The sequence below is a fragment of the Etheostoma spectabile genome, chromosome 6 (genome assembly GCF_008692095.1).
Source record: "Etheostoma spectabile isolate EspeVRDwgs_2016 chromosome 6, UIUC_Espe_1.0, whole genome shotgun sequence".
NCBI classification, from domain to species: domain Eukaryota; kingdom Metazoa; phylum Chordata; class Actinopteri; order Perciformes; family Percidae; genus Etheostoma; species Etheostoma spectabile.
The window spans coordinates 872070-899120 of record NC_045738.1 but is presented as its reverse complement, the minus strand read 5'-3'; the positions used below and the strand labels follow the sequence as shown (position 1 = coordinate 899120).

The window sequence follows — 27051 nt, the reverse complement described above, 5'->3', positions numbered from 1 at the left end:
GATCCACCTCCCGTCTGTAGGCCGACTCGGATGAGGCCGATGACTATTGTGTCGTCAGCGAACTTCAGGAGTTTAACAGATGGGCCTCCTGGGGTGCAGTTATTGATGTAGAGGTAGAAGAGCAGTGGGGGAAAGCACACACCCCTGGGGGGCGCCAGTGCTGATAGTCTGTGTGGTGGATGTAATGTTCCCAAACCTCACCTGCTGACTCCTGTCAGTCAGGAAGTTTGTGATCCACTGACAGTTGGAGGCTGGCACAGTGAGCTGGGAGAGTTTGGTGCTGTAGATGTTTGGGATGATGGTGTTGAACGCCAAGCTGAAATCCACGTACAGGAACCTTGACCGGTGATCGGTGACAGCGTATGGGTGGGGGAAGGTGATTGACTGAAGTGTGAGTTGGTGTGGGGTAGGGGTGTGACTGTGGGCTTTTCAAACCTACAGTAAAAACCATTCAGCTCGTTAGCCAGTTGGGGGATGGTCTCCTGTAGTTTCTAAGTGTCTGCAGGCCTCTCCAAACTGACCGAGCATCGTTGTTTGTAAAGCCGTTTTCCAGTTTATTAGCACAGCTCCTCTTAGCTGCTTTGATCTCTTTGGTCAATGTGTTCCTGGCCTGGTTATGCAGGACTCTGTCCCACTTCTGAAGGCCTCCTCTTTGGACTGACAAAGCTGCCTGAGTTTAGTTCTGAACCAGGGTTCTTGGTTGTTATATGTGGAGAAGGTTTTAGTTGGCACACACATGTCCTAACAAAAGCGGATGTAAGATGTCACAGTGTCAGTTAGTTATTTTAGTTTCTGCCCGTATGTCACGACAAGATGAACCAGACAGTGATCAGAGAGTCACAAAGTTGTACGTGGGACAGAGCAATAGGAGTCCTTTAATGTATATACCAGTGGTCCAGTGTGTTAGTGTCCCTGGTGGAACACTTAACATGCTGTCTATACTTTGGAAGTTCGTGGCTGAGGTTTGTTCTGTTGAAGTCCCCAAGGACAATGAGCAGGGAGTTAGGATGTTTTTTCTCCACATTAGTTATCTGGTTGGCTCACTAACACAGGCCTAAGGTGGAATGTAGATGGCGACCAGAATTAACGAGGAAAACTCCCGCGGTAAATAAAAGGGTTTGCAGTTTTTGAATACTGACTCTAAGTTGGGGCTCTCCGTGATTTAATCAGCACTGTGTCATCTGTACACCAACCTATTATGCTGGAACATGTACAAAAGAAAAAAGCTTTTTTAATGTCTTGCTAATTTCTCTTTAATTTAGCTTTTGATTTAGATGTTCTTACTGTAACCTACTGGAAAAAAACATTTATACTTTTAAGGTACTTTTCAACAATTGACCCTGAATTCTAAAGGGGAGGTACAGGAATCAGTTAACTATGGCGGTATTGTTTAAGAACACACTGGCCTCCACGGAAAAGAAGCAGAGAAGTCAATTTATCAAGAGCTTCTAGAAGACGCTGATGAGATTCCCTATGGCGTCAGTAGAGTAATAAGTGTAATCAGACGGGGCGATCGATTTTTGAAGGTTATCAATCAGTCTTGTAAACAGAAATCTTACACTTAATCGACTTGCCTGGCTAGATCGAGGTTAACCAGAAATAAATTGGGATCACCTTTTCTAATGAAGTCAAATGAGGACTCCTTCACTTGTAATTTTCAGGGCTGGGGTTCAATTCACTTTAAATTCAATTTAATCAGCATGTCAATTTAAACTCCATTACCTAATGACAGGACAGCACTCAGCTTTATGCACTTCACTCAAGATTGGTCTTTCTCGCTGAAGTAATAAGAAAACGTGTTTTGATCTTTTGGGCATCAGTGTTGTGCTTGATTCACTTCGAGTCATTAACTCAAAACAAAAATGTAATTCTGTGTTAATTACTTAAGAGTTAGGCAAAGACTAATCTTTCTCTGAATGATAATACTAATAAATGGAATTTATATAGTGCTTTTCACAGACTCAAAGTTACTTTACAGGGGAAGTAGAAAACATAACCAATGCAAAACTGAACAAAACAAGACAAAACTAAACAGAACAAGACAAAACAAGATTCAGGCACAGATGAAAAGGGGGGGGCGTAGTGCTACAGAGGTGAAAAGATGATGATTTTTCACTATTTAAAAGCCGTCTCTTGGGGTCTACATAAAGTACATAAAGTGTTATGGGTTAGTTTGTTTTAAGTGCAGTCTGCACATTATTTGAAGAGCAAACTAGAGGTGAGCAAATTCAGTTTGCCATCCTACTATTGTTTGAGGTTTGTATTCATTGTATTTCTCATTACAAGTAATAATATGAATCAACCAATTGATTTAGTGACTGTTTATAATTATTTCATTAGCAGGTCTAGTATGTATGACAGCCATATATATCAATATTGACAGCACTTGTCTGATATTTCATTACTGATCCTGACACACTATGGGACGTTGATTATATCAAAATGCTAAATTCAATACCCTAATTAGACTAAGAACAAGAAGTCAAACAGTCAAGGATACTCTCCCAAAGATTTGGCACAAAGAGTGAGTCAATGATTGTTACATCTCTCTTTTTTGTCTTCATGTGTTTAACTTCCCAACCATAGTCAGGCGGAAGAGACTTATTTAATAAAAGACTCATACCAAATAATAGAAGTATCAGAATTCTGATCAGAAACCTTTATCACATGTCACAGCCTGTCAACTGAAAGAAAGGTAACCTTAAAATGTAAAAGAAAAAAACAATATTCATGCCAGATATGGAACGGCCGCAATCCGTGCCCTTTGTATGAATGCAAGCAAGAGCACAAGTGCACCCATTTCTCACTTATATAGTTTGTGTTTGGCTACATTCAAATGTTTCTTTAGATCAATCAACTACAGTTTTTCTGTCTCTTTAAAAATGGCTCTTCATATTGGCCTCTGTGTTGCATTGTACCTGAGAGGCGATGAGGTAGAGGAACTCCCCGAGTGGTGGCAGCAGGAACTGCTTTATTTTACTATTCTTCAGGTTATCTCTCAACAGGTCTATCAACGTGGATACAGCCTGGAAAGAGAGAGGAGATAGAGTTTTATCAACACTATTTTTTTGTTGCAAAATCAAATAAAAAAAAAAAACTAGACATCATGCTCTATAAAATTTAAAATGTATGCCAAGAAAATGTAAATTTTCAGCTCTCTAAGATGGTGTCAATAACATTTAACTATTTCACACATACATACATACATACATACATACATACATACATACATACACACACACACACACACACACACACACACACATACACACATATACATATATATATATATATATAAAAAATATTTCACAAAAGGTAGTATCCTATTTCTTCATAAGAATGGGGCAAATTGAGATACACAGCTATAAATGATCTAATAAGTGGTTGCTAATATACAATTGAAATGTGCCTTTAGCGCACATACAGGCAAATTTGAACAAAACCCGCCTGATCTCAATTTGGCTAGACAGCCGTCTCACTTTAAACAGGATGTGGGACAAACTCGCACAGAAACTAAAGTTAAAATATCTTTGCTAAAAATCATGTCTGTGCCTGACTACAGAGATATATTATTCCTATGCTGCTTGCTCTACCTTAAAACAACACAATGCAGTTCATCATCGTGCTTTGTGTTTTCACCTTTTTTAACTACCACTTAAGTAAATATTGAACTTGGGAAGATTGCCTTTCCCTTCTTTGCACCCAATACTAATGCAAGAGTTACAGACAACTTTAAAACCTCCATGTTTTATCCCACTGGCCAAATTTTAGTGATGTCTGTGATTGTCCTGAAAGTGGAGGATCATACAAAAACACAACACAGTACAACACAGTACAATTAAGGTAGTAAAACCACCACAAACTACAGTACAAAGTAGTCTCATCATGAGTCAATGGTTGAAGACGTTCTGTATACAGAATAGACTATTTTAAATGTAACTATTGGGGATGAATATTTTCTGTATTTGACCAAAAAAATGACAAAAACTAAAGAGAGGTAATGGTAAAATCAGAAAGGTTAAATAGTGAGGAAGAGGTAGAGTGAGAAAAGAAGAATAAAAGAGGGAATGCATAAAACAAAAAGATCAATGAAGAAAAGAGAGATGCAAAAGGAAATAGGGCAAATGGTTGGAAATGAGGGGGAAAAACCAAATGCATTCTCTCACACACACCCCAAAATACATGTAAGGGGACGAACACACAAATGCATTTATACACAAATGCGTGTATTCCAAGCATTAAATATGTGCACACATTCTTGCAATCATATGCACTTGTAAGTAGTGTACACCACACTCACACACATAGTTAAGTATATGCAGACAGTATTGCTTGCTGGCTGCTTCCTGGCATTAGCATTACTGCCAGCTTTCCCCCTCTGTGATCTGATAAAAGTTCTGCCTCACTTCCCTATCTCCCGCTCTCTTCTACACGCTTTCTATTTCCATCTCTCTCTGTTTTCTGTCTCTTTTTCCTATATTGTTTTTCACTCTACTTGTCTTTTCTCTCCCTGCTCTATTTTGAATTGCCCTCTTATGTATCACATATAATCTCTCACTCTTCCTCCTCTCTCTCACCTACATCTTTCTCTCACATTAGCTTGCACTCACTGTCTCTCACCTTCTGTCTCTCGTTCTTGTTGTAGGGTGAGAAGTGGAAACAGTCTGTTTGTCATGTTCTCTCTTAACATATCTTCCCCTTTCCCAGAAGAGTTATCCATTCCTTTTATTTCTGCCCAAGAACTGTGGTGTATCCTCTTGCTGAGCCATCAGTGAGCATGGTACACTATCAGTTGGCAACTAGAATCCTGATTTGGTGTAAACATTATTGCCTACACAGTTTTAGATTAGGACACAAGCCAATATTTTAGTTAACATTATTTAAACTTATTTACACATAAAATAATAACTTATACTATGTTGTGAGTTAGTGATTGTACATCCGGTATGTACTATATAAGAAACTGCTCTTGGTTTTCTGTCTCTTTCCCACATTATTACTATCCGTTCTTCTTCAATCCATTCCTAAGCTAAACCCGCTAATAACATAAATGGCTGAGTGGATTGGTGAGATTCTGGGGTGTGTTTGAAACAGGTCATGCAGCTGCTCTGAGACAGCGGGTACTGAAATGCATGTGCACGCACACAAAACTATTTTCCCTCCTGGAACACATTATCTCAGCATCAACACTCCCTCAGATCAAATAATGCATATGGATGCACACACAAAAACATAAACATATGCACTTAATTACCATGCATAAACAACACTAATATAATGGCGCAGAGAATCAAAAGACCTCCCAACACAGCACATAGACGTCTCGCACATACAGTACACACAAATATAACACATACAAATAGTGCACATGGGCAGTTACTGTAAGTCTACACTTGGGACAGATGTGTAATGAAAGAAAACAGAGGTTGGCGAATTAACAAGACTATAAAGAAGAAACTGTATATTATTTAACAGTTTATAGAAAACTTATCTCTGCTGAGGTGAGGGAGGAGACTGACATATAAAGCAGTATTGCAGCATTGCAGTCAGAGGTAACTTATCTTTAAGTGCCCAACTTTGCTTAACATTTAAAATTACATGCTAGCTTTGTACTGAGTTGTCCAAAGATCCACCCTTGCAAAATGTATACATGTTCTGAAGTGTCCTGTAGTAGATATGTATGTAAAATGGTAAAACAAGACAAATGCATGGCTCAAATATACATGCAAATTAAGTTAATTAGTTTTGTTAATGTATCAAACAACTAATTCAAGAAATGTTGGACGTGGCTTAGCGCAGTTGGACCATATGTGTATTCATCTCCTAGTTTTGAGTTTTTACATCGCATTAGCAAAATGTCCATAATTCAATTGTTTATTGTCAAAAAGTTGTCAAATTGGAGTACTCAGTTTCTGTTGTGAGTATGACACGTTAAACAAATATTACAACATTTTCTGTGTTGTTTTCACTTTACTTAAAGCAAACAATGACAACTTACAGTGACTTGGGCCTCATAGTAAGTGTTACCGTTTTAAAAATAAATCATCATTTACTATTTTTCAGAACATTCACACTTTGAGTAGTGTCTTACTGGAGCCAGTGTCCTCGGGATGTGTGTTCCTAAAGATTGCTGTGAGCTTTAGAATGCTTTAAGACTCCATATCCCCATGAAACACCATGCACAGTGGAAGCTTTACCAGCTAAACCGCTATTAAAGCCACAGAAAACTTTATAAGATGATGATAAGTTAAGCACAGCTTCCCTACGTTGCATAAGAAAAGCAGCAAGCTTGCATTAGTAACATTGACCCAGAAAATGTTATTCTCATTTAATTCTATTCGAATAGAGACAGAAAGATATATCAGAAGGTGGACAGACGGAAAAGAGATAGTGAGACGGAAAGGGGGACAGACAGTGTGTACGTGCATGTGTGTGTGCATGTTTTGTTTTTGTTTGTTGTTGTTTTTTGGGAGGGGGGGATATCGGAGTTACCATGGTAACTAAGCCCAGCCCTAACACTCCGCAATCAGCAGGACTGCAGCAGGAGAACCCCTGCTGAGACAACACACACAATGTGTGTGAAAATGCAATTATGTGCTGTTTTATTGGTCATCTGTAAGCATCACTATAACATGTGAATATACACAAACATAACATTTGCATGCATACACACAAAAAAATAGGAAAACAGAAAACACAAACGTGACCCACACACACACACACACACACACACACAAAACCCCTGCTGAGTCTGTATGGGCACACACAGTTAAAGAAATAAAGACACATAGGCGCAAATCCTTTTCTTAACAATTTGTCATCCTACGGTAGCTGGGGTAGCAGGAAGGTAAGGAGGGTAGCAAAAAAATGTTCCGCCATTTGTCTTCAACAACAAGAGCACCGAAAAAACACTGCTATGCCACAGTCGGCCATTTTGTAAATTGCCGTGACGACTCCGTAGCAGTAAACTGTCAGAACAAGTGGAGAAAGAGAAGAAAAAGACAAACCAGGAAAGAGAACAAATGTGGGGTTAGATCTAAGGGACAAAGACGAGTAGAGAGACAGGAAAAAGCTCTTTAGTTCTGTTTTGGATCAAATAAGAAAGAGAGGCTCAATCTCACTTCCATACAACACTGCTTTTACGTTGAATTAGTTTACCACCACTTGGTTTGAATGTGTGTGTGTGTGTGTGTGTGTGTGTGTGTGTGTGTGTGTGTGTGTGTGTGTGTGTGTGTGTGTGTGTGTGTGTGTGTCAGTAAAATATCTAAATAGTCTATGAAGTGTGTCTCATTACCTTACAGCACTTTCTTAAATGTGATTATGGATATTAGAATGCTAACTATGTACTTTCAGTTTTCAGTTAATTAAGAACACCTAGATACAATTAAAGCAGTCTAATAGTCAAGTCAATTTTATTTATACAACTCAATTACACAAATCACAAATTAAGGGGCTTTACAATTTCTATCAGTCCTGGGGGAGGGATCCCTCATCTGTTGCTCTTCCTGAGGTATCTTCCATTCCCTCCCCCCACCCCCCATTAAAGGGTTTTTTGAGTTCTCCTTACACAAATCAAGGTCTAAAAATAGAGACTGTTGTATGCTGTACAGAAAGCCTCTTGAGACAAATTTTGCATATTGGGTTATATAAATAAAATTATACACTATTCAAATACATTAGTTTTAGCAATAATCTATATATTATATATATATACACACACACACACACACACACACACACACAATGTACAGCACTTACACTTTACTATTACTCTTACTATGATAATGCTGATTTTGTTAGTATCATATAGTTAAGAATTTAAAAGGTAGCATATGTAAATAAAAACAAATAAACGGTATTATAAACGCAAAATGTAAAACTAAATCTGCAAAAGACCTGTAGCTACATAAATAGTTACCACAAAGTTTACACTAGCATTACAACCAACAACTTCCTGTTATATTATCATAAGGTGGATCTCTGCATGTAATCATTTTACCTCATATTACCATACATTGTATGATTACAAAGCACACGATTTTAGAACTGATTTTATCAAAGTGTAAAATAAAACAAACATTTCGGAATAATGAATTGTATAAGCAAAGCACAACCCAGTAAAAGCCAAAAAGACTGTGTGTGTGTGCGATGAAAGAAAGAAAAAAGAAAGAAAGAAAAAAGTGTTTTCCTCTCTGAGGCTAATAAAAGACTTCTTGCCTTGTAGGTTTTCAATGCCACCTGCTGATATCCAATAGTACTATAAGCGTATAAGGTACTAGTAGGGACAGAACATGTATTCCCATCCACATCTGGTTAGTTCCCCTTCATGTTGGGCGTAAAGTTTTAATTATTGGGATATGCCCCTTAACAAGACAAAACCAGGGATAACAATCAAACAAAAATTACATATCTACAATACAATCACAAAAAAATATAAGCAGGACTTATTGTAAATTAAGACAAACACTATACATACTGTGTGCAGTATTGCACTTACTGTTCTTATGTTTTACGTTCTAATGCATAAATGGGCATTCATACTCTGTCCTTCTGCTGGTATGTACTGTCACCTCATGGTGTAAACCGGTACTGCAGGTTGTAGGTCCTCAAAATGTTTTGCAATGGTTTGCAAACTCCATCTATTCATCCATACATTATGTGTAAGCATTTATCTTATAGAATCGCAGGGGTTTGGAGCCGATCTTAGCTGACATTGGGCAGGAAGCACGGTACACCTTGGACAGGTTGCCAGGCAATCACAGCCTGACACATAGATACAGTAGATAGAGACAGACACCCATTCACATCACATTAACACCTATGAGCAATTTAAAGTCAACAACCAATAACCTAACAACTGGGAAGGAAGCCGGAAGACCCAGAGAAAAAAAGGAAATAATAAAAGAGAAAAGAGAGAGAAAATGCTAATAAATAAAAACAAACAATAATAGTAAGGTGCTTGAGCTTCCTTCCTTATTCACAAATCAATTAATCAATAAACTGGGATGAGAGGGACTTTGCTACCATAGCTCCATCGCCAGATCACTACTGCGCTGACTCTGGCTCTAAAAAGATGGAGGCGCCTGTATTCTGGATATTTTAGCCTCACTTTTATAAATGTAAATGTGCTGTATTTATATAGCGCTTTTCTAGTCTTAACGACTACTCAAAGCGCTTTTACATCATACAGGATACATTCACCATTCACACACATTCATACACTGTGGCCGAGGCTGCCGTACAAGGTGCCACCTGCTCATCAGATATACACTCATACACATTCACACACCGATGCGCAGCACCGGGGGCAACTCGGGGTTCAGCATCTTGCCCAAGGACACTTCGACATGGGCAAGGGATCTAACCACCAACCTTCCGATTGGCAGGCAACCGCTCCACCACTGAGCCACAGCCGCCCCATATGTACAGTGGGAGGAAGTGGACAATCTTTACAGATTACAGTCTATGGTGGGTGTATTGGTATAAGACAATAAGCCTTTATCAACACATCAAGATGCCCTGATAAATGCTATGAATATAATAGTAACAGAGCAGTAGTATATGGGACCTCTGTGTGTGTGTGTGTGTGTGTGTGTGTGTGTGTGTGTGTGTGTGTGTGTGTGTGTGTGTGTGTGTGTGTGCGTTTGTGCATGTGTATTTGTATTTGTGTGTGTGTGCATGTGCATTCCAGACCTCAGAAACAAGACTGTCCTCTTCCAGTTCAGTACAGTGCAGAGCCAGTAGACCCATAACTCTGAGAACCTTGCTCCGTCTGGAAAACATTTTTTTAAATTTTCATTTAATGAAAAGCTTTCTTTCCAAAAGTTACACCGCTGATGCTTGAAAAGTTGAAATGTTTGGGTATTCTGCAATATAACATCACCGGTCTCTCTTCATCTGTTCAAGAATGTACTGTAGCGAGCTACAAAGTGTAAACTGTACCCAGCATGCCATTTGGCGGTGAAACAGTTAACAGGAGTCATCTCTCAATTCACTACGCAGTGTGTAAATAACGCACTACTAATAAATAAGTCTTTTAGATCTCAAAAGCTCACACTCAACGCTGCACTTCCTTGGATCCTTAGCACTCCGCCAAGTGTGAAGGCGATTGGATGAACAGTTGTCGAGAAAATGGACAGACTGACAGAGACTTCCATTTTAGATGTGAAAATTGTTGATTTTCTCTTTGCATATCAACACAGGACTATCCAAAATAGTATGTTCAATCACTAACACGTAAAACATCATAACATCAACATAACCGCATCCTGGGTATCCAAGTCTTAATTGCTTCTAGTTCAGCTCCACCAATAATTATTTGTTTTTATTTCTACTGTGTATCAGCAGTAAACACTGCATTACTTATGCTCCCTGGCTAAAAGACAAAATACATACAGAATGTACTTACACATCCCAGTTAGGAGCTTGTTGTAATTGCTGGGTCAATACTGGAAGCTGAATGAAGGAAGAAGTAGATTTTAGAGACAAATTTCGAGAGATAGAAAAAAGTCACATACAATTAAGATCCTAACATATATAAAAAATGATACTACATGACAGCAAAACATGGGTTTGAGATTCATCATACGTTTTAATAAACTTAATTAAATTCAAATAAAATGGGCTATGTTTGTAAAAATTGTACAGATGAGCGATATGGACAAAACAATTATTACACCATTTAATAATGTAGCAGTACTGATATGTCTTAAAAGTAGTCAGAATCCCAAAAATATTTTGAGTTGATGTTTTTAGGTTTTATTATTAAGTGAATGTTAAAAAATATATGTTTGGAGGTATTTTATGTTCAAAGTCAGACAAAAAAAAGAGAAGTAATTTTTTTTTATCCTTGAATAATTGTATAGGACTATGTCCTTGTCACTGCACAAATGACTCCCCCTTGACTAATGACTAGCTGGAAGCAATAGCTGGAAGCAACAGCAAGAACCTTGCGCATGTAAAATGTTCCTGGTGTAGCTCTTTGCTGACACATGTGATTAGCAAATGTGTCAGAAAGGGAGCACAAGGACTGAGGATTAAGGAAAACAAAAATTATTATAATACTGTATGTGTTTACAGTGTACACACCCAAATGGGAAAAACTAGAGCCTGTTTTCACCTGGTATTAAAATCCGATCTGAGTGATCCAATCCCAAGTGGACAGCTCGTCGACTGGACAAGTACATGTGTTTCCACCTGGCAGTATAACTTGACTGAACACACTCAGATCTAACTTCCCCTGCTCTATATGTTTGCATATAGGCTGGTTGTGTGTGAGCATGTATAAATGCCAGGTGTTATCCCCACATAAATCATACACTAGAAACGTGTGATGACTGACGTAAATGAAAAGGTGTTGTCTGTGTGCCAACACAGGGATGTCTATTGACGGGTGCCAGCACCTGTGCAGGGGAGAAAGACCTTTTTAAAAGTCTCAGTGTGTTCAGCTCTCACGAAGTTTGTAGCTTTTAAGTGATTGTCTGTTTAGTTTCTGTATTTCTGTTTTCTTTTAAGTTTCACGTTCACTTGTAAGAGTTGTCTTATTAAGTTACTGCCGATGAAGAACATTTCCGGAATTTGCTGCTTCATAATAAAAGCTTTTACATAATAAAATCACAGGGGAGTTTTATTGTGAATAATTTATAATTCACTCCCAATGGTTTCTTTGACATGAGAAATACTTTGAATGAGTATGTAGTTCCATTCACAGTTGAGTAGGTGGTCCTTAATTTGGCCCAGGACACATATGCATGCACACTGCTACAAGAATGTGCCCATATGTGGCCACAGTGGCCCGGACAACCTTCAAATGTGGTCTGAGTGATTGGATCTCAATCAATGCGGTGCACCTGTACTTAGATCCGATCACTCAGATCGGTTTTAATACCAGGTCATGGATCCAATATTTTAACAGAAAATGCGTGTTTTCCTACCAGTGTTGAGTTCATCAGCCTGTTAGCAATAACTTTGTGTCCAACCACACAGCAGAGGTAGCACAGCAGGTTAAGTCTTGAGCGAGCGGCTGTGGAGTGAGGAGAAGGAGCAGCAGAGGGGTTCTGTTCTTCAAGGGATGAACAAAGCTGTAACAGGAAGAAAGTCCATTCTTCATCACTGAGGGAGTGCAGCTTCTGAACTGGAAGAGGAGAGAAAAAGTCAGTCTCAAGACAGATTTGGGCCAAAAATAAACTTAGTACCAACCTGAATATGATGGTACACAAAGGGTCTTGGGATCAAATCGCACAGGAGGACTCTTAAGAATCTGGTAAACAGAAAGAGAACACAACCTAGTAAGCATCCGTATGAGCTGTCTAATCTCCATATCACAATTTGAATGTAGCTATTTCTTTATGACCTAGGTACTATGTTCCATTTAATTTGGTATCCAAGCATTTTCATTACAGGGAATAATTTAGATAAAACTTTAAAACCCAGTTTTCAGAAATATTGTTTAACTCAAACAATTTAATTGTAAAAGGAGGTTAAAGAGAAAGGCTCTTTAGAATGACAATTACTAGTGAAGATCATTATCTGTGAAGATCATATATTTGATCAAAGTCAAATAGACTGTATGTAGTTTAAGTATCTGTGTCCAATAATAATGTATGTCTGTACCTTGGGGTTGTCCATTACTGGGGTGACAGTCAGATCAAAGTCAGTATGAAGAAGAGCTTTCACACAGGATATGATGTCAGTATCAGTACTGGTCTTGGCGAAGGGGAAACAAAAGAAAGAAGAGTCAACCTCAGCAGAAGAAGAGTGACGTTCACCAGGCACACCAGTAGATGGAAGCAGAGGATACCATGTCTTTCACGTTAGACATATAAATTAATGAATATATTTAGTGTGAATAGGTTTATGCATGGTAACTAAGTTGCCATTTTACCAGTTACTAATATTTTTAATCCGTGTTGTTTTAATTTTGCACTGTGAAGCACACTGGGCTGCATGTTGGCATGAAAGGTGCTATCTAAATAAAGTTGAGTTGAATTATATTAGCATGAACCACTCGTCTCTGCTGTGTACATTTTCTTGCAGATTTCAGAGTAAACAGTATAGTGGCAGTAACCTGGGGAGCAGGGGTCAGGTTCGGAGAGTCTGAGATACTGCAGCTTCTCCTTGAGTTAGCACAGGAGCTAGGAAAAAAAAAGAAAAAAAAAGAATGAAAACAAATTGCTAGCTGCTTATAGTGAGGACATTGGATATATGAGCATGAGGCTGATACCATTATCTTAATTGGTAGAGTATAATATTGCTAAGGATAGATGTGTTACCACTGGGCCCACTTATTCTAAATTTACAGTGCTGTATTACACTATTATCCTGTAGAATATTTGCAGATCTGTATATCTTATATAAGAGTTTGGATAGAGTTGAACTTTTAATATTTACTTTGAATATTTTAAGATTCACATTTTCTTCAGAAAGAACAAATGAATGAGGCCATCAATTAGCTAAGGGTAAAACAAGTAGACAACCCTGGCAGAACAGTTATAACCGAGGCAAACCCTGGCATAACAGATGGACAGGCAGCAGGTAGACTAATCTGAATACCTGAGAAGAAAAATGGCTTCAGTGTTGTCCTCATCCATACCACTCTTTGGCCTGAGCTCTGATACGTTATCTGAAGAAGGAAGCACCAAAAATACGAAATCCAATTTTCTAGGGTACATTATGACACATATGTCACAGACACATGCCTAGTAAAGGCCACACAGGTAAAAGGTGGAGCATGCATTTTAATCAGATGTTTGCAGCTTAAGGGAAAGGACTAGAACATAGAACAGAATTGGCTAATCTAGAAAACCAGATTACTACAGCCATGTTTATACAACTGGTATGGTTAACCAAAACAGAAAAAAAGGTTGTAAAAAATGAAACATGTAGTAAATATCCTATGTTTATGCAGTAAAAAGTTTGCTGATCATGCCTGTTGTGACTGTCATTTCAACAATATCAAGTAGCAATTTCTCAATGTTGCTGCTGAAAACCAGCCTTGCATAGAAGTATAATGATAGTGGTGTAGATCATGTTTCAAAATGACAGCCTGTAGCGGCCTAGTATTAAACTCCCATATCAAGCCTTAAACACATAAAAAATGACATCTGAATGTCTTACCTTGTATGAATGACTTATTGGGTTGCAGTGTGTGAAACATCTGGGCACCAGTTTGCTTGGATTCATCTTCCGTCTTTGCCTCCTCCTCTCCTCTCTCCATTCCCATCTTTCTATCCAACTCCTGGCTGCTCACTAAGGCTCCACAGGTGTGTCTGACAGCTTGTTGGCAATCTGTCCTCCTGTCAGATGGACTATGAATTGTTGCAGAATGGCTGTTGGGAAACTTGTCTGCATTTCCTGGAGGGTAAGGGTCAGGGATCCTTGTTTGTCTGTGAATGTATTGGAAGAAAAAAAATATTTGTTTGTACTGCTGAATTGTATTGCATGAAAGGTGTTTTAAAACGCGTAGCTTCTCCCATTGAATTAAAGGCCGTGACACACCAACCCGATAATCGGCCGTCAGGCAGTCAGGCGAGGTTGGTGACTTGAGTCTGTTCCGTGTGTTCCATGCCATCGTCCGGAGGGGCCGTCGTCCTTGATTTTGGCCGACCTGACATGCTCAGTCGGCAGTCGGACTCAAATGACCAATCTGATTGGTGGAGTGCAAACCCGGAAACGAGGAGTGGGATGAGCGTGACTAGAGTCTCTCTAAATCTGACGAAAATCTTTAAACTGAACTGTGTCAATCTGAAATGAAGACAGATTCAGCAACTGCATGGCCTATTTCTCGCTTAAAATGTTTTTGGAAACACGTTTCAGTGAACTATTTTAGTAAAATATGAGCTTGTATTCTGAACAAACCGACATGACAGTCTGGCTTTGAATTCCCGGAGAAACCAGACCCATGTGACTAGTTTGTCCAATCTGCTGCCGGTTTTAATTTATGGGCCACAATACAGATTAGCGCCGCCTGCTGTTACGGAGATGTATTACGTCTCGTCGCTTTGGTGCGTTCCAAGGCACTTTTTTGACCAACTCAGGGACACTGATCTGCCTTTTCTGCTGAGGCTTGGCAGTCGGGTTGGTGTGTCAGGCTTTAACTACATTTTGCCGTCTACCATTAACGTGTGCATTACTACTAACAAATCTGGCTGCAACAAAATGTCACTAGGAGATGTAAAATAAAAACAAATAATACTATATCAACACACCTCAAGCTTTTTGAACCAACCCCCTCACAGCTCCTTTTTTCCTCCAAATTCCGTTCTTCATACTCCTCTTCCTCTTCTCCCTCCATTAGTACTTGTGTCCAGAAAGGGTGGTCCAACAACTCTGGCCAGCCCATCCTAATGAACGAAAAAACTAAACATTAAGACACAGAAATGTGATACCAAGCTAAACATGCAATTAACATTAGCAGTCTGAAGTAATTAAATGTTGCAGTTAAGTAAATTGCACTCTCTGCTTCTTTTTTTCTATTTAATGTTGCACACTTCTTTTTAATGTGCAGTACACATAAAAGCTACTGTGTTAAGTTATTGTGTATTATAAATAATACACAATAACGCCAGCAGCATTGTGATGTTAAAATATTATATGTAAGATACCTTAAGGACAATTAAGCAACAACCTGCAACCTGCTCCCTGTAACCATTAGAGCGTGTTTAAAACGGACCTCTTATCTGGGTTTTTGTTGAGCAAGCCTTTCAGAAGATTCTGGAAGTCCTCGCTGGGAGGACCAGCTGTAAACACTGCAATAAAAAACACAGAAGATAACTTCATTAATAATAAATTAAAAAACTACTCTGTAATAAAAAGTATTTCTATCAAACCTGTGTGCCACCATGTTTGCGTATGTGAGTCACCTGTCTGTCTGGGAGTGGGTGGTTCCTGATGTAAAATCATCTCTGTCATTTCTGTGTAGCTATCAGAATAGAATGGAGGTTTACCTGGGAAGCAAAAGCAGTTTGTTAATCTTTACAACACAGTATATTATACTGTTTATATGTATCATATGAAAGTGTGTGTGTGTGTGTGTGTGTGTGTGTACCAGTATACATGTAGTAGAGTGTACAACCCAGAGCCCAGAAATCAGAGCTCATGTTGGTTTCTGATCCCTGCAAAACCTCTGGAGCTTTGTAAGTTGGAGGACCTGAAATAATAAATTTAAAAAAATTAAATAAATAAAAAAAGACAGGCATCCTTGTCATAAACAAAGTAAATTTTTGATGTAGATTTAAAGCCGAACATCTAAAAATCCTTGGTTCCAAACTGTACATTTTACAACCTTTCATATTCTTGGTCATCATGTGGTAACTTGTGAAGAATAGTCAATATGTTGGCTAATTTTAAACCAATTATTTAAAATTACTGATTAATTATCATACAGTACACTCTGGTACACACAGTAGAACATATCCTCAGCTTTTAGTTTGATCACCATGTCATAACTACAGCTTTTCTATTCCATCACCTTTTTCACCCTCATATGCCCCTTGTCCTTCAGAATTCATCCACATAAGAGTTATATTTGTTATAATCTAAAATAGGTCTCTAATTTGTTGCCCACCGAGCCATTCTTCAGATGGCCACAAGTCTTTCTCTGCATGATTTTCAACCCTGTCTGTCCCATAAAATCCCTGCCTGCCTGTTCATGTTACCCCCTGCCATCAATAAGTTTCCTTCAGCATGTATAAGCTATGTCCCAATTCAACTAGATCCATCAAAACGTTTTACATTTTTGGATTCCTGTTAGCTAATCTACTGGCCAGCTTTTCCATCAACAATGCAGTTTATATAGAAACTGACACAATTAAAAAAATAGTTATCTGACCATGTAATATTTTCCTTGTGTTGTCAAAGTTCTCCTTGTTATCTCCTTCCTCAGCCTCCTCAGATGTAGAGAGCAAGGTAAAGAAATCCTCCAGTGTCTCTCCATCTGCCTTGGACAGACAGAAGTTACCAAACTTCAGAGTGCCACTACCATCCAGTAGGATCTATGGGCAATAAAAGAGTTACTAAACAGTATATAATAAAAATCATAATTTTGCTGTTATATTGTTAGTCATATATACACATTAATGCAGAGGCAAACCTTAGCAGGGGTCAAGTCAGAGAAAATGATTCCTAATTCATGGATGTATTTCAGTCCTTTGACCAAGTCCCATCCAAATCTCCTCACCACATCTTCTGACAGACATCCATCATGACCAATTACAGACTCCAGGGAACCACCTGATAGATGGACAGACATATATATATATATATATATATATATATCTATATATATATATATATATATATAAGAGAATATAAGGGTATTTATTTACCATTTGTGAAATGTTTATCAGTTTCAAGCTGCTTCAATGCCTTTCTAATGGCATATCATTGCTTATTAGTTGTGCCAGAAATAATTACTGACCTGTACAGAGCTCAACTACCAACCAGAGGTGGTTACTTGTCTCATACCATTCATAGAAGCATACTATGTTGGGATGATCCAGATCTTGACTGAGACGTACCTAACAGACAGAAACAAGACAAAATTTAATTTGTACTGTAGGTATTCATCAAATTCTATATTCAGGACACATGACAAAATGGCCCATAGCACAATACAAAACTTGCTAAAGACAGAAAAGTACAAGACAAAACACATACAATAAGAAACAATTGTGACAGCCAGAGTTCCAAAATACACAGAAAGAGTGTTCAGATATTAGCATAAAGACTAAAATGCCAATGATTCCACAATTTTGACGTGAACCTAACCAGACTCATAGCAGGGCTCACTGGTGTTGCAATTATACTGTTAAATGACTCAGTTAATCTCCACATACATCTGTACATGAGAGTCCTGAGTACAGCAGGACAGGACACCAATACTTACAAATATTTGGCTTGCACTGCTCCAGTGTGGCAAATTTAAGCAGCAGCCTCATACCATCATTGTATGCCACATTGAGTTTCTGCACACTGCATTTTTTATAGCGCCATCACAAGTGAGCAGTATACATTGGGGTGCAAAAAGCTTTAAAAAGTGTGGTCTTAACAGACAATGAACACATACTAAATTTGCAATTCAGCATTTTATCTTGTCCATACATCATACAGTATGTCATATGAATGTCCCTATCATCAAACAAGTCATCAGTTATATAGTTAAAGTATAAGTATTTGACCTCATCACACACTTTAAGGGCAGTACCAGACAGAAAGAAAGCATGAAATGACAATTTATTGTCCTCCCTGGTTCATCATCATAATATTACTCTTCAAAATCTGAAATTTGGGAAACTGATAAAACTGAAAATAGGGCCTAAAACTCTGAGGTCTAAAGATAATGTATACAGTTTTTATTTTTACTCATAACAGCTTAGCAGAATTTTAAGTCAATATAACTCTTTGATTCCAGGTCTCTTCCACCTGCATAAAACCATTTCTAAAACATCTAAACTAATTCACTAAAAAACATGAAAATGTAACAGGTGTCTTAATATAAAATACAGTTTAAAAAACTATACATGGTTAGTGATCGCAGGCCTCTTGGCTTTGTCGGCGCAGATGATGGCCACATAGTTGAGATTGCCCTTCCTTCTCCCTTTGTAGACAACAGAGCTACTGCCTGCCCCAAGTTCTTCATACAGGATGAAGTTCTCCATCCACTGCGGAAAAGAAATAAAAGGTCTAAAGTCATAATCATTAGACATGTTCAGAAAGCTAAAGAGAGAGAGATAGTTTGTTATCAATGAGGATAAGAAGCAGAAAAATATCAGACATGAAACCAAACTGTAGTTTATGATCTTACCTTTATCATAAATGTTGCACATTTGCTTTAATGTTATCCACTCCAACAGAAGAAACGTAATAAATATATTGTTAATAAGTATCTATAGTTCATACAATTATTATATCCTGAAACCTATTCAAGTTGTCGTTAAGTTGTAGGCTAACATTATTTTCAACAACTGACGCTAGATGCAATATAAAATGGCTCACGTGAACGTTGCCTGCAAAATGTACCCGCTGATGATTAACGTTAATTAGCTAGCGCGAAACACCTGGCACATGTGACGACTTCATTTTGAGCGAAAAGAAAATTGTCATTGCGTGGACGAGTTTTTACTTTCATCCAGCTAGATAGACAATATAGCTATTACAACTTTATTCGCATGTTTGAAGTACATAGTTAACTTTTAGATGGTGAATTGTATATTGAGCGTTAACGTTAGCTTAAACTGTCACGTTAGAAGCAACGGTTGGCTTGTATTGTAACGTTAACGTTATGTGGCGCGACACAGCAGTCAGGTTTGTTGGTTTCACAAGGCAGCAATTAACTGCAGCACCTAAAAGGAAACGTTGTTAAATTACATAAAAACCGCCTGCAACTAGCTATAATAAGAGACCCAAAATACGGTTAATAATGTGTTTGCTATTCCTCACACTTTTAAAGATTTCCTTAAAACCTCTTACCTCTTCAACGACCCGCTGTTTGATAGCGGAAGCGTGATGGACCACGTATATTTTAACTGGAAAAGGGAATTCTGGAGTCCTTCACATAAAATAAAAACTAAATATACACAACAAAGTCATTACATTTATACAAAGAAGTGTTTTGCCTTTATCAAATATATTCACATTCATATGATTATAGGAAGAGGTTAGCTGTATTGTAAAATTAGTGTTAATTTCTAACTTGACCACCTCCACATGGTACATTCTTGCGTCGCTAGGATACAAGAGTGCACACAACAGCCAGCGCATGGCCAAGCGCATGGAAGACGCCTGTATATGACTGAATATGACTGTATGGCATTTAAGTATATTAAATTAATGAATCTAAATCTGAAATGTAAATTATAAATAAAAATATTTACCTATTTAGGAGCTCTTGAATTTTCTGTTTTCTTCAAAAGTCTTTTTCAGTATAGAGTTTCAGCCCGCCCAACTGGAGATGTTGTATAACAAGCAACTACACTTAATATAGCCTACTGTAGGCTTGCAGAGTCCTGCTTGATCTGTCATTGGGCAAAAAAAACCTTACTGAGTGCGTATGGATGGAAACAGTAGAAATGCTGTCAGTGCACATGACAATAAACTTCCATAACCTGTAAAGTTAACTAAAGATGCTAATACCATTTCCCGAGAACGCAAGTATTCTACAAAATAAAAGCCAGAAATAAATTCAATTAAAAAGGGAAAAAAACAACAACTTTGATAACAATTTACTGTATCTACAACTTCTACAAAATTGCAGAAATACATACAAAAATGTAATGAACACAAATTTCAAAAGTAGGCTGTTACAATGACTGGTGACATTGCCCTTTTCTGTGTGGTGATCGCCTGCCACAGCAAGAATACTGAAATGTATCAAGAATATAGCCTATAGCTTTTTTGTTGACCAGAATTACACAAATAAATTGATATCTTAAGCTGACCAGCAAAGCGACCACTGAGGCAACAATTTAGGTCTCCTGTTCAATTCATTGTGTTAGTTGGACAATAAAAAAACAAAGACACATGACTGACACACAGATAGTGTCATTATTTACTGGAAAGTGGAAAAATTTCAGACCTTGCTTGTCAGTGGTTATGTTTTTAGTTGGAAAATATACTGTAAATAATGACATTTCCTTTACTTTTATGTTTAATAGGAGTTTCTAATGCTTAAGCTCAGTAAATGTGGCACTGTACAAATAATTGAACGAAACACATATTGTATCTTCAACGATTAAAAAGATTTCTATCATATTATAATAGTTATTTTCCATATCTGTTCTGCCACTTTGAATGCACTGTATAGGCAAGCAGAACATTTACAAACTAACTTTTAGGGTATCTATTTAATGTATGCAACATTTGGTCTATACAGATTAATATGTGTATGGTAAGCAAAAATATCCACTAAAATTGAAAAATAATGTAACATTAATGTCATTTATTTTGAAAATACTCACACCGGATGTAGATCCCCATTATTTCTACCTTCAGCTCTACTCAAAAGCTTTGTTTCCATCTAGCAATTTAGTCACACCTGCGAAGGAAGTAAAAAAAAACTGTTGAAGTTTAGTGAACATGCAGGGGCTTACTCTGAATTACACCTTCCGTATTAGTCCGTTAACTTGGCTGGTTTCCCGCTTAATTGTGGCTTGATATTCTGACACCGGTCTTGTGTCGAAGTGTGTTTCCCGTGGGGTGGGGGTGCCTCCGTGGTTGGGGGTAGGACTAATGTTAGGTCATTAGGCGTGGCAGAGATAACTAGTTGGGGTTTGGGTTACGTTTGGAGTGAAGTTAGGCATCTCAGAAGATGAGTGGTTGTGCTTAGGGATACAGTAAAGTTCAGGTTAATAAAAGGGGGCCCACATATCCACAGGGGAACATACTTCAACACAACACCGGGTCGCGTGGTAGCATTTTAGGACCTACCACATTGTCAGAGAGCGAGCAGGGTCGCACTGAGTGGACCGCTAGTAGTCTGTAGCTCGTCGCCAAACAGAGAAAGCTGAATTATTGTGCCTCTTCAGGGAAGTCTGCGCGACCTACCAAAGCGGTAAGAAGTATTTTGAGTTTGTGAACGTCTCAGATTTAAAGTTTGATGATCATGTGGGATAACGTTACTAGAGCAGGTGCAGAGTGCCACACGGTTTGGTAACTGCATGGTGATTATGACTAAGTTGTAACGCATTGTAAGAACAGTTCTAACGTTCTAACGTTAAAACTTTACGGCATCCCCCATATCCCCCATTGAGTCTTACGTCTTAGCAAACTTGATTCCAACATAACGTTTTACACTTTGGAATGTGTGGACACTGTACCTCATTTACATTAAATTATGCCTAATTTTTGAGTTAAATTAGCAGAAATTCTAGTAGTATTAAATGGTTAAGATGACCCGGGTAGCCCAAATTAGTGATCATCAATATTTATTTTAGGGTTTGCATGTTCATTTTGGGGAAATTTGATTGAAAGAAACCCATCCTTCTAAAAAAAAAAAAAAAATTGTCAAATTTGACCACATGACAACACGAGGGTTAAACCAATCCCCATCAGTGAAAGTAGCAGCGCCTACCTCTGTTTTCTGCCCACACTTTGTCCGACTCAGAAAGTGAAAATGTTCAGCCTTGTGAGTTTGTCCCAGCAGCTGGTGGGCACATTTTAATAAGATTGATTTCAGATTAGTTAATCTAATCCTATCAGAACTAAACCTGCTTCCACTCATTAAAAGGGACTCAATAAGCAGTCTGACTGGAGATGATTACAGCTACCATCAGAACAAACTTTTGACACTATGCATTGTGTTTAAAAACTAAAAAAAAAAAAAAAAATATATATATATATATCCTGCATTGATTTATTCAGATTTCCCTTTACAATCATTACCAATATAGGAAGAAAACTGAGATAATGAGCCTCAGGCCAATAAAAGAAGGCTGATAAAGCTAGACTGAGATGTGGACTGTGTTGAAGAGGCTGCAAGACAATATCGTAAATTTAGTGTGAAAGGTATGGAGGTGTCAGTGATTTTTGTTTTAATTTAGTAACTCTGCTAAGGGGGGGGGGGGGGGTTCTCAGCCACTCCTGAGAAGCTAAATATGGTTCCAGTTTGGGTTTTTGCCAACTTTGCACATGATCTGTGGAAGGCCTGTGCACCGTCTCGCTACTCGGACACTGTTAACTGACTTCTGAGAACGTTCACGCTATCAGAAGCTGGACCCGAACAGCTCACATTTCCCACAGATAGGTAGAACAACTGACAGATGCGATGTAGGGGGTGTTTGTTCTTATCTGACCTTGCACACAACACACACATTCAAAGGCTTGAGCAAATGGAAATTGCTTACCATGGAGAAAATTAGTCTCCTTATCGAGGTCGGAATAGCATGCATTTATTTATTCTGGTATGGCATTAAAAAGAGTCAAGTTGATCAAGGGAAGACGGTGCATATTTGCTGACTTTTATGTAAGTGTGCTTGTAGAGACGGATGACTAGGTCCTAGTGTATTGGTAGACATTTCTTTGAAAGGACCAAAAAAAGTAAAAGGTAGCTTTTATGTGTGAATAAGGGCCTCAATATTAGCCTTAAAGCTCCTCTACTCCACACTATCACTGTAGAGAAGCTTGATGGATTCAGGATATAGCTTGCTGAGTTAAATCACAAAAAATCAGATAAAGAGACACTTAAATGTAGCACAATACAAACTGCAAGAAGTGAGGCAAGAGTGAGCATGCGTGTAAGTGTGTTTAGGGGAGTTTATCACTTTGCCTTTGGGGCTGACTGTTTGGCTGATCATGGTTGGTACACTGATACTACTGCCGTTTCTATCAATAACGGCACCAAAAAACGTGTGTGTTTTGGTTGTGTGTTGTGTGGTGTTGTGTGTTTGTGTGTTTGTGTGTGTGTGTGTGTGTGGTGTGTGTGTGTGGTGTTGTGTTGTGTGTGTGTGTGTGTGTGTGTGTGTGGTGTGTGTGTGGTGTTTGTGTGGTGGGTGTGTGGTGTGTGTGTGGTGGGTTTGTGGTGGTGTTTGTGTGTGTTGTGTGGTGTGTGTGTAAATTATATAATGAAATCATATGTAAGCGACTTAGTTCAGTTTAATGGCCTTTGGTGTGACACAGAACAGTAGTGTTATGGATGAAATGCCACTGCTAATCCAATAATAATTTAATGCAATCAACCTATTTGGAGGTAAATAAAGCCTGTACTGATGCAAATGGAATGAGTTATTTCTGGTGTCTGCGTTACAGTTCACTAAATTGAGACAGAAGGATGCAGTTGTCAGTGTGAAGCATATGGACTGGAGGTTAGGGTGAATCGTGTGTGTGTGTTTTTGGGTCTGTGTCAGACTTGGACCTAGGACCAACTTTAATGTCTTCTAATATCCAAGGAATGCCAGATAGATGGAGTTTATTGCACCTGACAGTTACAGCTCTGTAGTTGCTCGTAACCTTTTTAAATTGGGTTTCAGATACTTAATGGGTTTGCCAGAAGTTTTTGTCTTTCTCTTCCCACGTGGTAAAACATCTTTTATGGAATCGACAAGGATAAAACAGATTGATAAAAACTTGAACCCAGGTCTTGTATACACTGTACTGGCATCACTGGCAGGGCTGAAGACCGAGAGATTTAGCATTGCTCCTCTACTGTGCCAATTTGGTCCAATCCCAGCAGGATGACACCAGACCCATAGTTAGAGTGTTAATGCTACTTTTCTCTTTTCTTCCGGTTGTATTGTAGAATAATAACAGTAAATGGCAGATCTTTGTCTTTACAATGCTACCTCTATCCCTCCTCTTCTATCTGTTTCTTCCCTCCACCATCAGGTCCTCCTCAATCATTCTATCTCTCCATTCCTGCATCCTCCTTCCCATCGGCCTTCTTGGATGTTATCAGCCGTTTTCCACTGTACTTTGCTTCTTTCTTTCTTTCTTTCTTTTTAAGTCATGAAGGGATTAATAGGATTTGGGAGAAGATGTCTTAACTTCCTATGACTGATCATGTGACTTGGTCGACTTTAAAATCCACTTGCAGATCTCTGTTTTCTGACAAAAAGTGGGGTAGATTTGAGTAACTAGGAAAACAAATAACTGGTTTTCATGCATTTAGACTGTTGAGAATAAAATGGTGGAAATAGTTATCCTACGGACAGAAAAGATTGTCTCTTGTATGCATGTTTGCGCCGCCTAGGATTGTTGTGATTGGTTTAAAGGAATACAAACAAGCCAGGGCGTTTTACCCCTATCCTGGAATAGATGGGTGGTGTAGCCAGACCATACTCCAGCGCTGACACGGCATGTGAAGATGGACTAACATGTGATAGGTCTTTATTAGTTATAGTTATTATTAGTTATTAGCTTATTTTAAGACCATAATGGCCAAAACCAGTAAATAATAATAATACAGTTTGGCCGAATACAATACAATCACTAACCAGCGTTTTCCCCTACCATTGTTTTGGTCTACCCCCCCCCCCCCCAACAGAATGACATAATTATGCTATATATTCCAAAAGAAATAAAAATAAGATAAAGCTGTTTTCACATATACAGGCGATTCCCTTCTGGTTCCTCGCCTTAAAAGTTCAATTCATTTTAACTTTTTTTTTTTTTTAATGGACTGGCTACATTGCACACTTAAGCCCTAATTTCCACTAGGCGCATCTGCGCTGCATTCCAGGCGCGTGGCCATTCAAGTCGATGTTTGATATTCCACCAGCTGCGCCACGGCGCATCCCAGAAGCGTGCCTGAAGCGGCTCTCCGCTCCTCTCGCGCCAGCTCTATTTTCACGTGAGCCGCGGGCCGTTGGGACAGCCGGGCAGGCAGTGAAACAGTGAGATTATATAGTCAATTTACCAAAACATACCCCCAAATATCGTTTTTGTCTCCTTTGCAACACCACGGACAACGAGGTTCATCTTAGAGGTTGAAAAACATAATACCACATCACAGATGTGTGTGTTTGTGTGTTTTTTTTTGTTTTTTGTTTTTTAATCAGGACGACAAAGAGAAATTTGAGCCTAGGCTGAACCCATCAGGTCAGCTCGTGACCCATTAGGTTCAGGATATTTATCAAACAGTACCAGAAGGGCTGTGCTTTTATACGGTTTTATATACGGCTACTTTGTAATCATGTCGCTGCTGTACACAGGGTAATGTTGACATTGTAGTTTTCATTAGCAACCAATGTTTACTCTCCTTATCTCCTTCAGCTTCTAATAACTGGGGATTTTATGGCAGGGGATTTCAATACATTGGTTGTCTCACCATGGTCACCATCTGTCACTAAGTTTCTATAATAGTTCTAAAAAACTGGAAGCTGATTTGAGAATCCTGATCCTGACATGAGTGTTTCATGCCAAAGAACTTCCAGAGGAAGTTGTTTAAGGTGTAGGCTACACAGTGCTTCCTGTGTTAGAGCTCCTGCTTATAGCCAGCCAGCCAGCCAGCCAGCCAGCCAGCCAGCTAGGCAATCACAGCATGTGGCTCTCCTGCTCACAGACAGATGAGCACTGGAAACGGTTATCCTTTAACATGTCCTTCTATATTCCATTAGCCAGGACGGATATGTATTGAACAGCACTACTGTAGTCAAAGTGCTCTGAATGATCAACTATTGAAAGTGAAAAAAATCCCCTCTAGCAAGGACAAACCTCAGCTCTCAGCTGCTAAAAAAGTGCTACAGAGGCATGTTTGGGGAATTGATGTATTGACTGTTGTACCACTCAAACTGGCTACAGACAGCAGACCTGTAATTCTGCTGTCTTGTACTGACCTGGACTAATTGTCACAATAATAACCAAATGGTAAAGCGTACATTTGTATACTCCTGTGTGAATTAAATACTTGACAAATGGAAAGTGCGTAATGTTTTCTCCTTTTATTAGGAACTTTAGTTTCACGCAAAATTATGGAGAAAACTAATTTTCCAGCTTTACACTGACTACATGCATGCACACAGATATTGTGATGTAGAAACAAAACCGGAATCTTGAAATGATAGTTCTTAAAAATATTTCACATCAAATTTATTGAAAAATTTGAGTTAGTTATTATCACTTTTAGACAACGTAATTGTATATCCCGATATGTGATTTCATCGTGATACGATGCAATTGAAAGACGATATTGAATTATCACCGGACTCTATGTTAAAAGGTTGCCGATGTGGTGATGTAGTCAGGTTGTGCTTGAATTTTTCCATTTGTTATTGTGCGATTGCTCATCGGTTGCGCTTCTGCATAGCGTTTCTAAAAGTCTTAAGGAGATCACGTTGTCTTTTTAGGGCTTATGTTAGCTGTGGATGGAAAGAGGTTTGAATGCTGTTGCTGACAGAGGGTTGGGTGTTGCAGCACTGGTTTTCCTTTAGTAGCTGAGAATGAATGTCTGTCGTCTGTGTTGTAATGGCCATACATTTGAAAGCATAGTCAGGCATAACTGATCAACCGAATGCTTTGAGAAATCCTCTGTGGGAGGGATACATCATTGTTCGATAGTATTCTCCTAGACACTGGACTCAAAATAAATACTTGTTGCTTGTACATTAATATATAGTATTTTTA

At 38.6% G+C, this 27051-nt stretch overlaps 2 protein-coding genes and 1 long non-coding RNA gene across 9 annotated transcripts in view; 2 read left to right on the top strand and 1 right to left on the bottom strand.

Annotated features, from left to right (window-relative positions):
* The window catches only part of ulk4 (unc-51 like kinase 4), a 119848-nt gene extending 100289 nt beyond the window's left edge, over window positions 1-19559 (bottom strand). For 3 of the 6 annotated variants that reach the window (XM_032518168.1, XM_032518170.1, XM_032518174.1), the window contains exons 1-18: window positions 19468-19559; window positions 18519-18659; window positions 17417-17516; window positions 17090-17274; window positions 16829-16991; window positions 16046-16147; window positions 15861-15944; window positions 15671-15746; window positions 15207-15341; window positions 14116-14384; window positions 13552-13621; window positions 13067-13133; window positions 12613-12705; window positions 12199-12259; window positions 11934-12133; window positions 10409-10455; window positions 9694-9772; window positions 2919-3026 (exon numbers count right to left, since the gene is read on the bottom strand). In XM_032518168.1, the coding sequence (XP_032374059.1) occupies window positions 2919-3026; window positions 9694-9772; window positions 10409-10455; window positions 11934-12133; window positions 12199-12259; window positions 12613-12705; window positions 13067-13133; window positions 13552-13621; window positions 14116-14384; window positions 15207-15341; window positions 15671-15746; window positions 15861-15944; window positions 16046-16147; window positions 16829-16991; window positions 17090-17274; window positions 17417-17516; window positions 18519-18656 (1977 nt within the window). In that variant the 5' untranslated portion in view covers window positions 18657-18659; window positions 19468-19559. The remainder of the gene's footprint in view (window positions 1-2918; window positions 3027-9693; window positions 9773-10408; window positions 10456-11933; window positions 12134-12198; window positions 12260-12612; window positions 12706-13066; window positions 13134-13551; window positions 13622-14115; window positions 14385-15206; window positions 15342-15670; window positions 15747-15860; window positions 15945-16045; window positions 16148-16828; window positions 16992-17089; window positions 17275-17416; window positions 17517-18518; window positions 18660-19467) is intronic. The other 3 variants (XM_032518172.1, XM_032518171.1, XM_032518173.1) reach the window with 3 other exon arrangements.
* LOC116690966 (uncharacterized) lies at window positions 113-11783 on the top strand. The gene is made up of 3 exons (XR_004332400.1): window positions 113-124; window positions 1354-1358; window positions 11676-11783. It is a non-coding gene; the product is annotated as an uncharacterized LOC116690966 (long non-coding RNA).
* A 1466-nt stretch (window positions 19560-21025) lies between the features above and the next one.
* trak1a (trafficking protein, kinesin binding 1a) overlaps window positions 21026-27051 on the top strand; it is a 48566-nt gene continuing 42540 nt past the window's right edge. Inside the window, exon 1 of one of the 2 annotated variants that reach the window (XM_032518178.1) lies at window positions 21026-21547. The gene's annotated coding sequence lies outside the window, so the exon portion shown is untranslated. The remainder of the gene's footprint in view (window positions 21548-27051) is intronic. The other variant, XM_032518180.1, reaches the window with a different exon arrangement.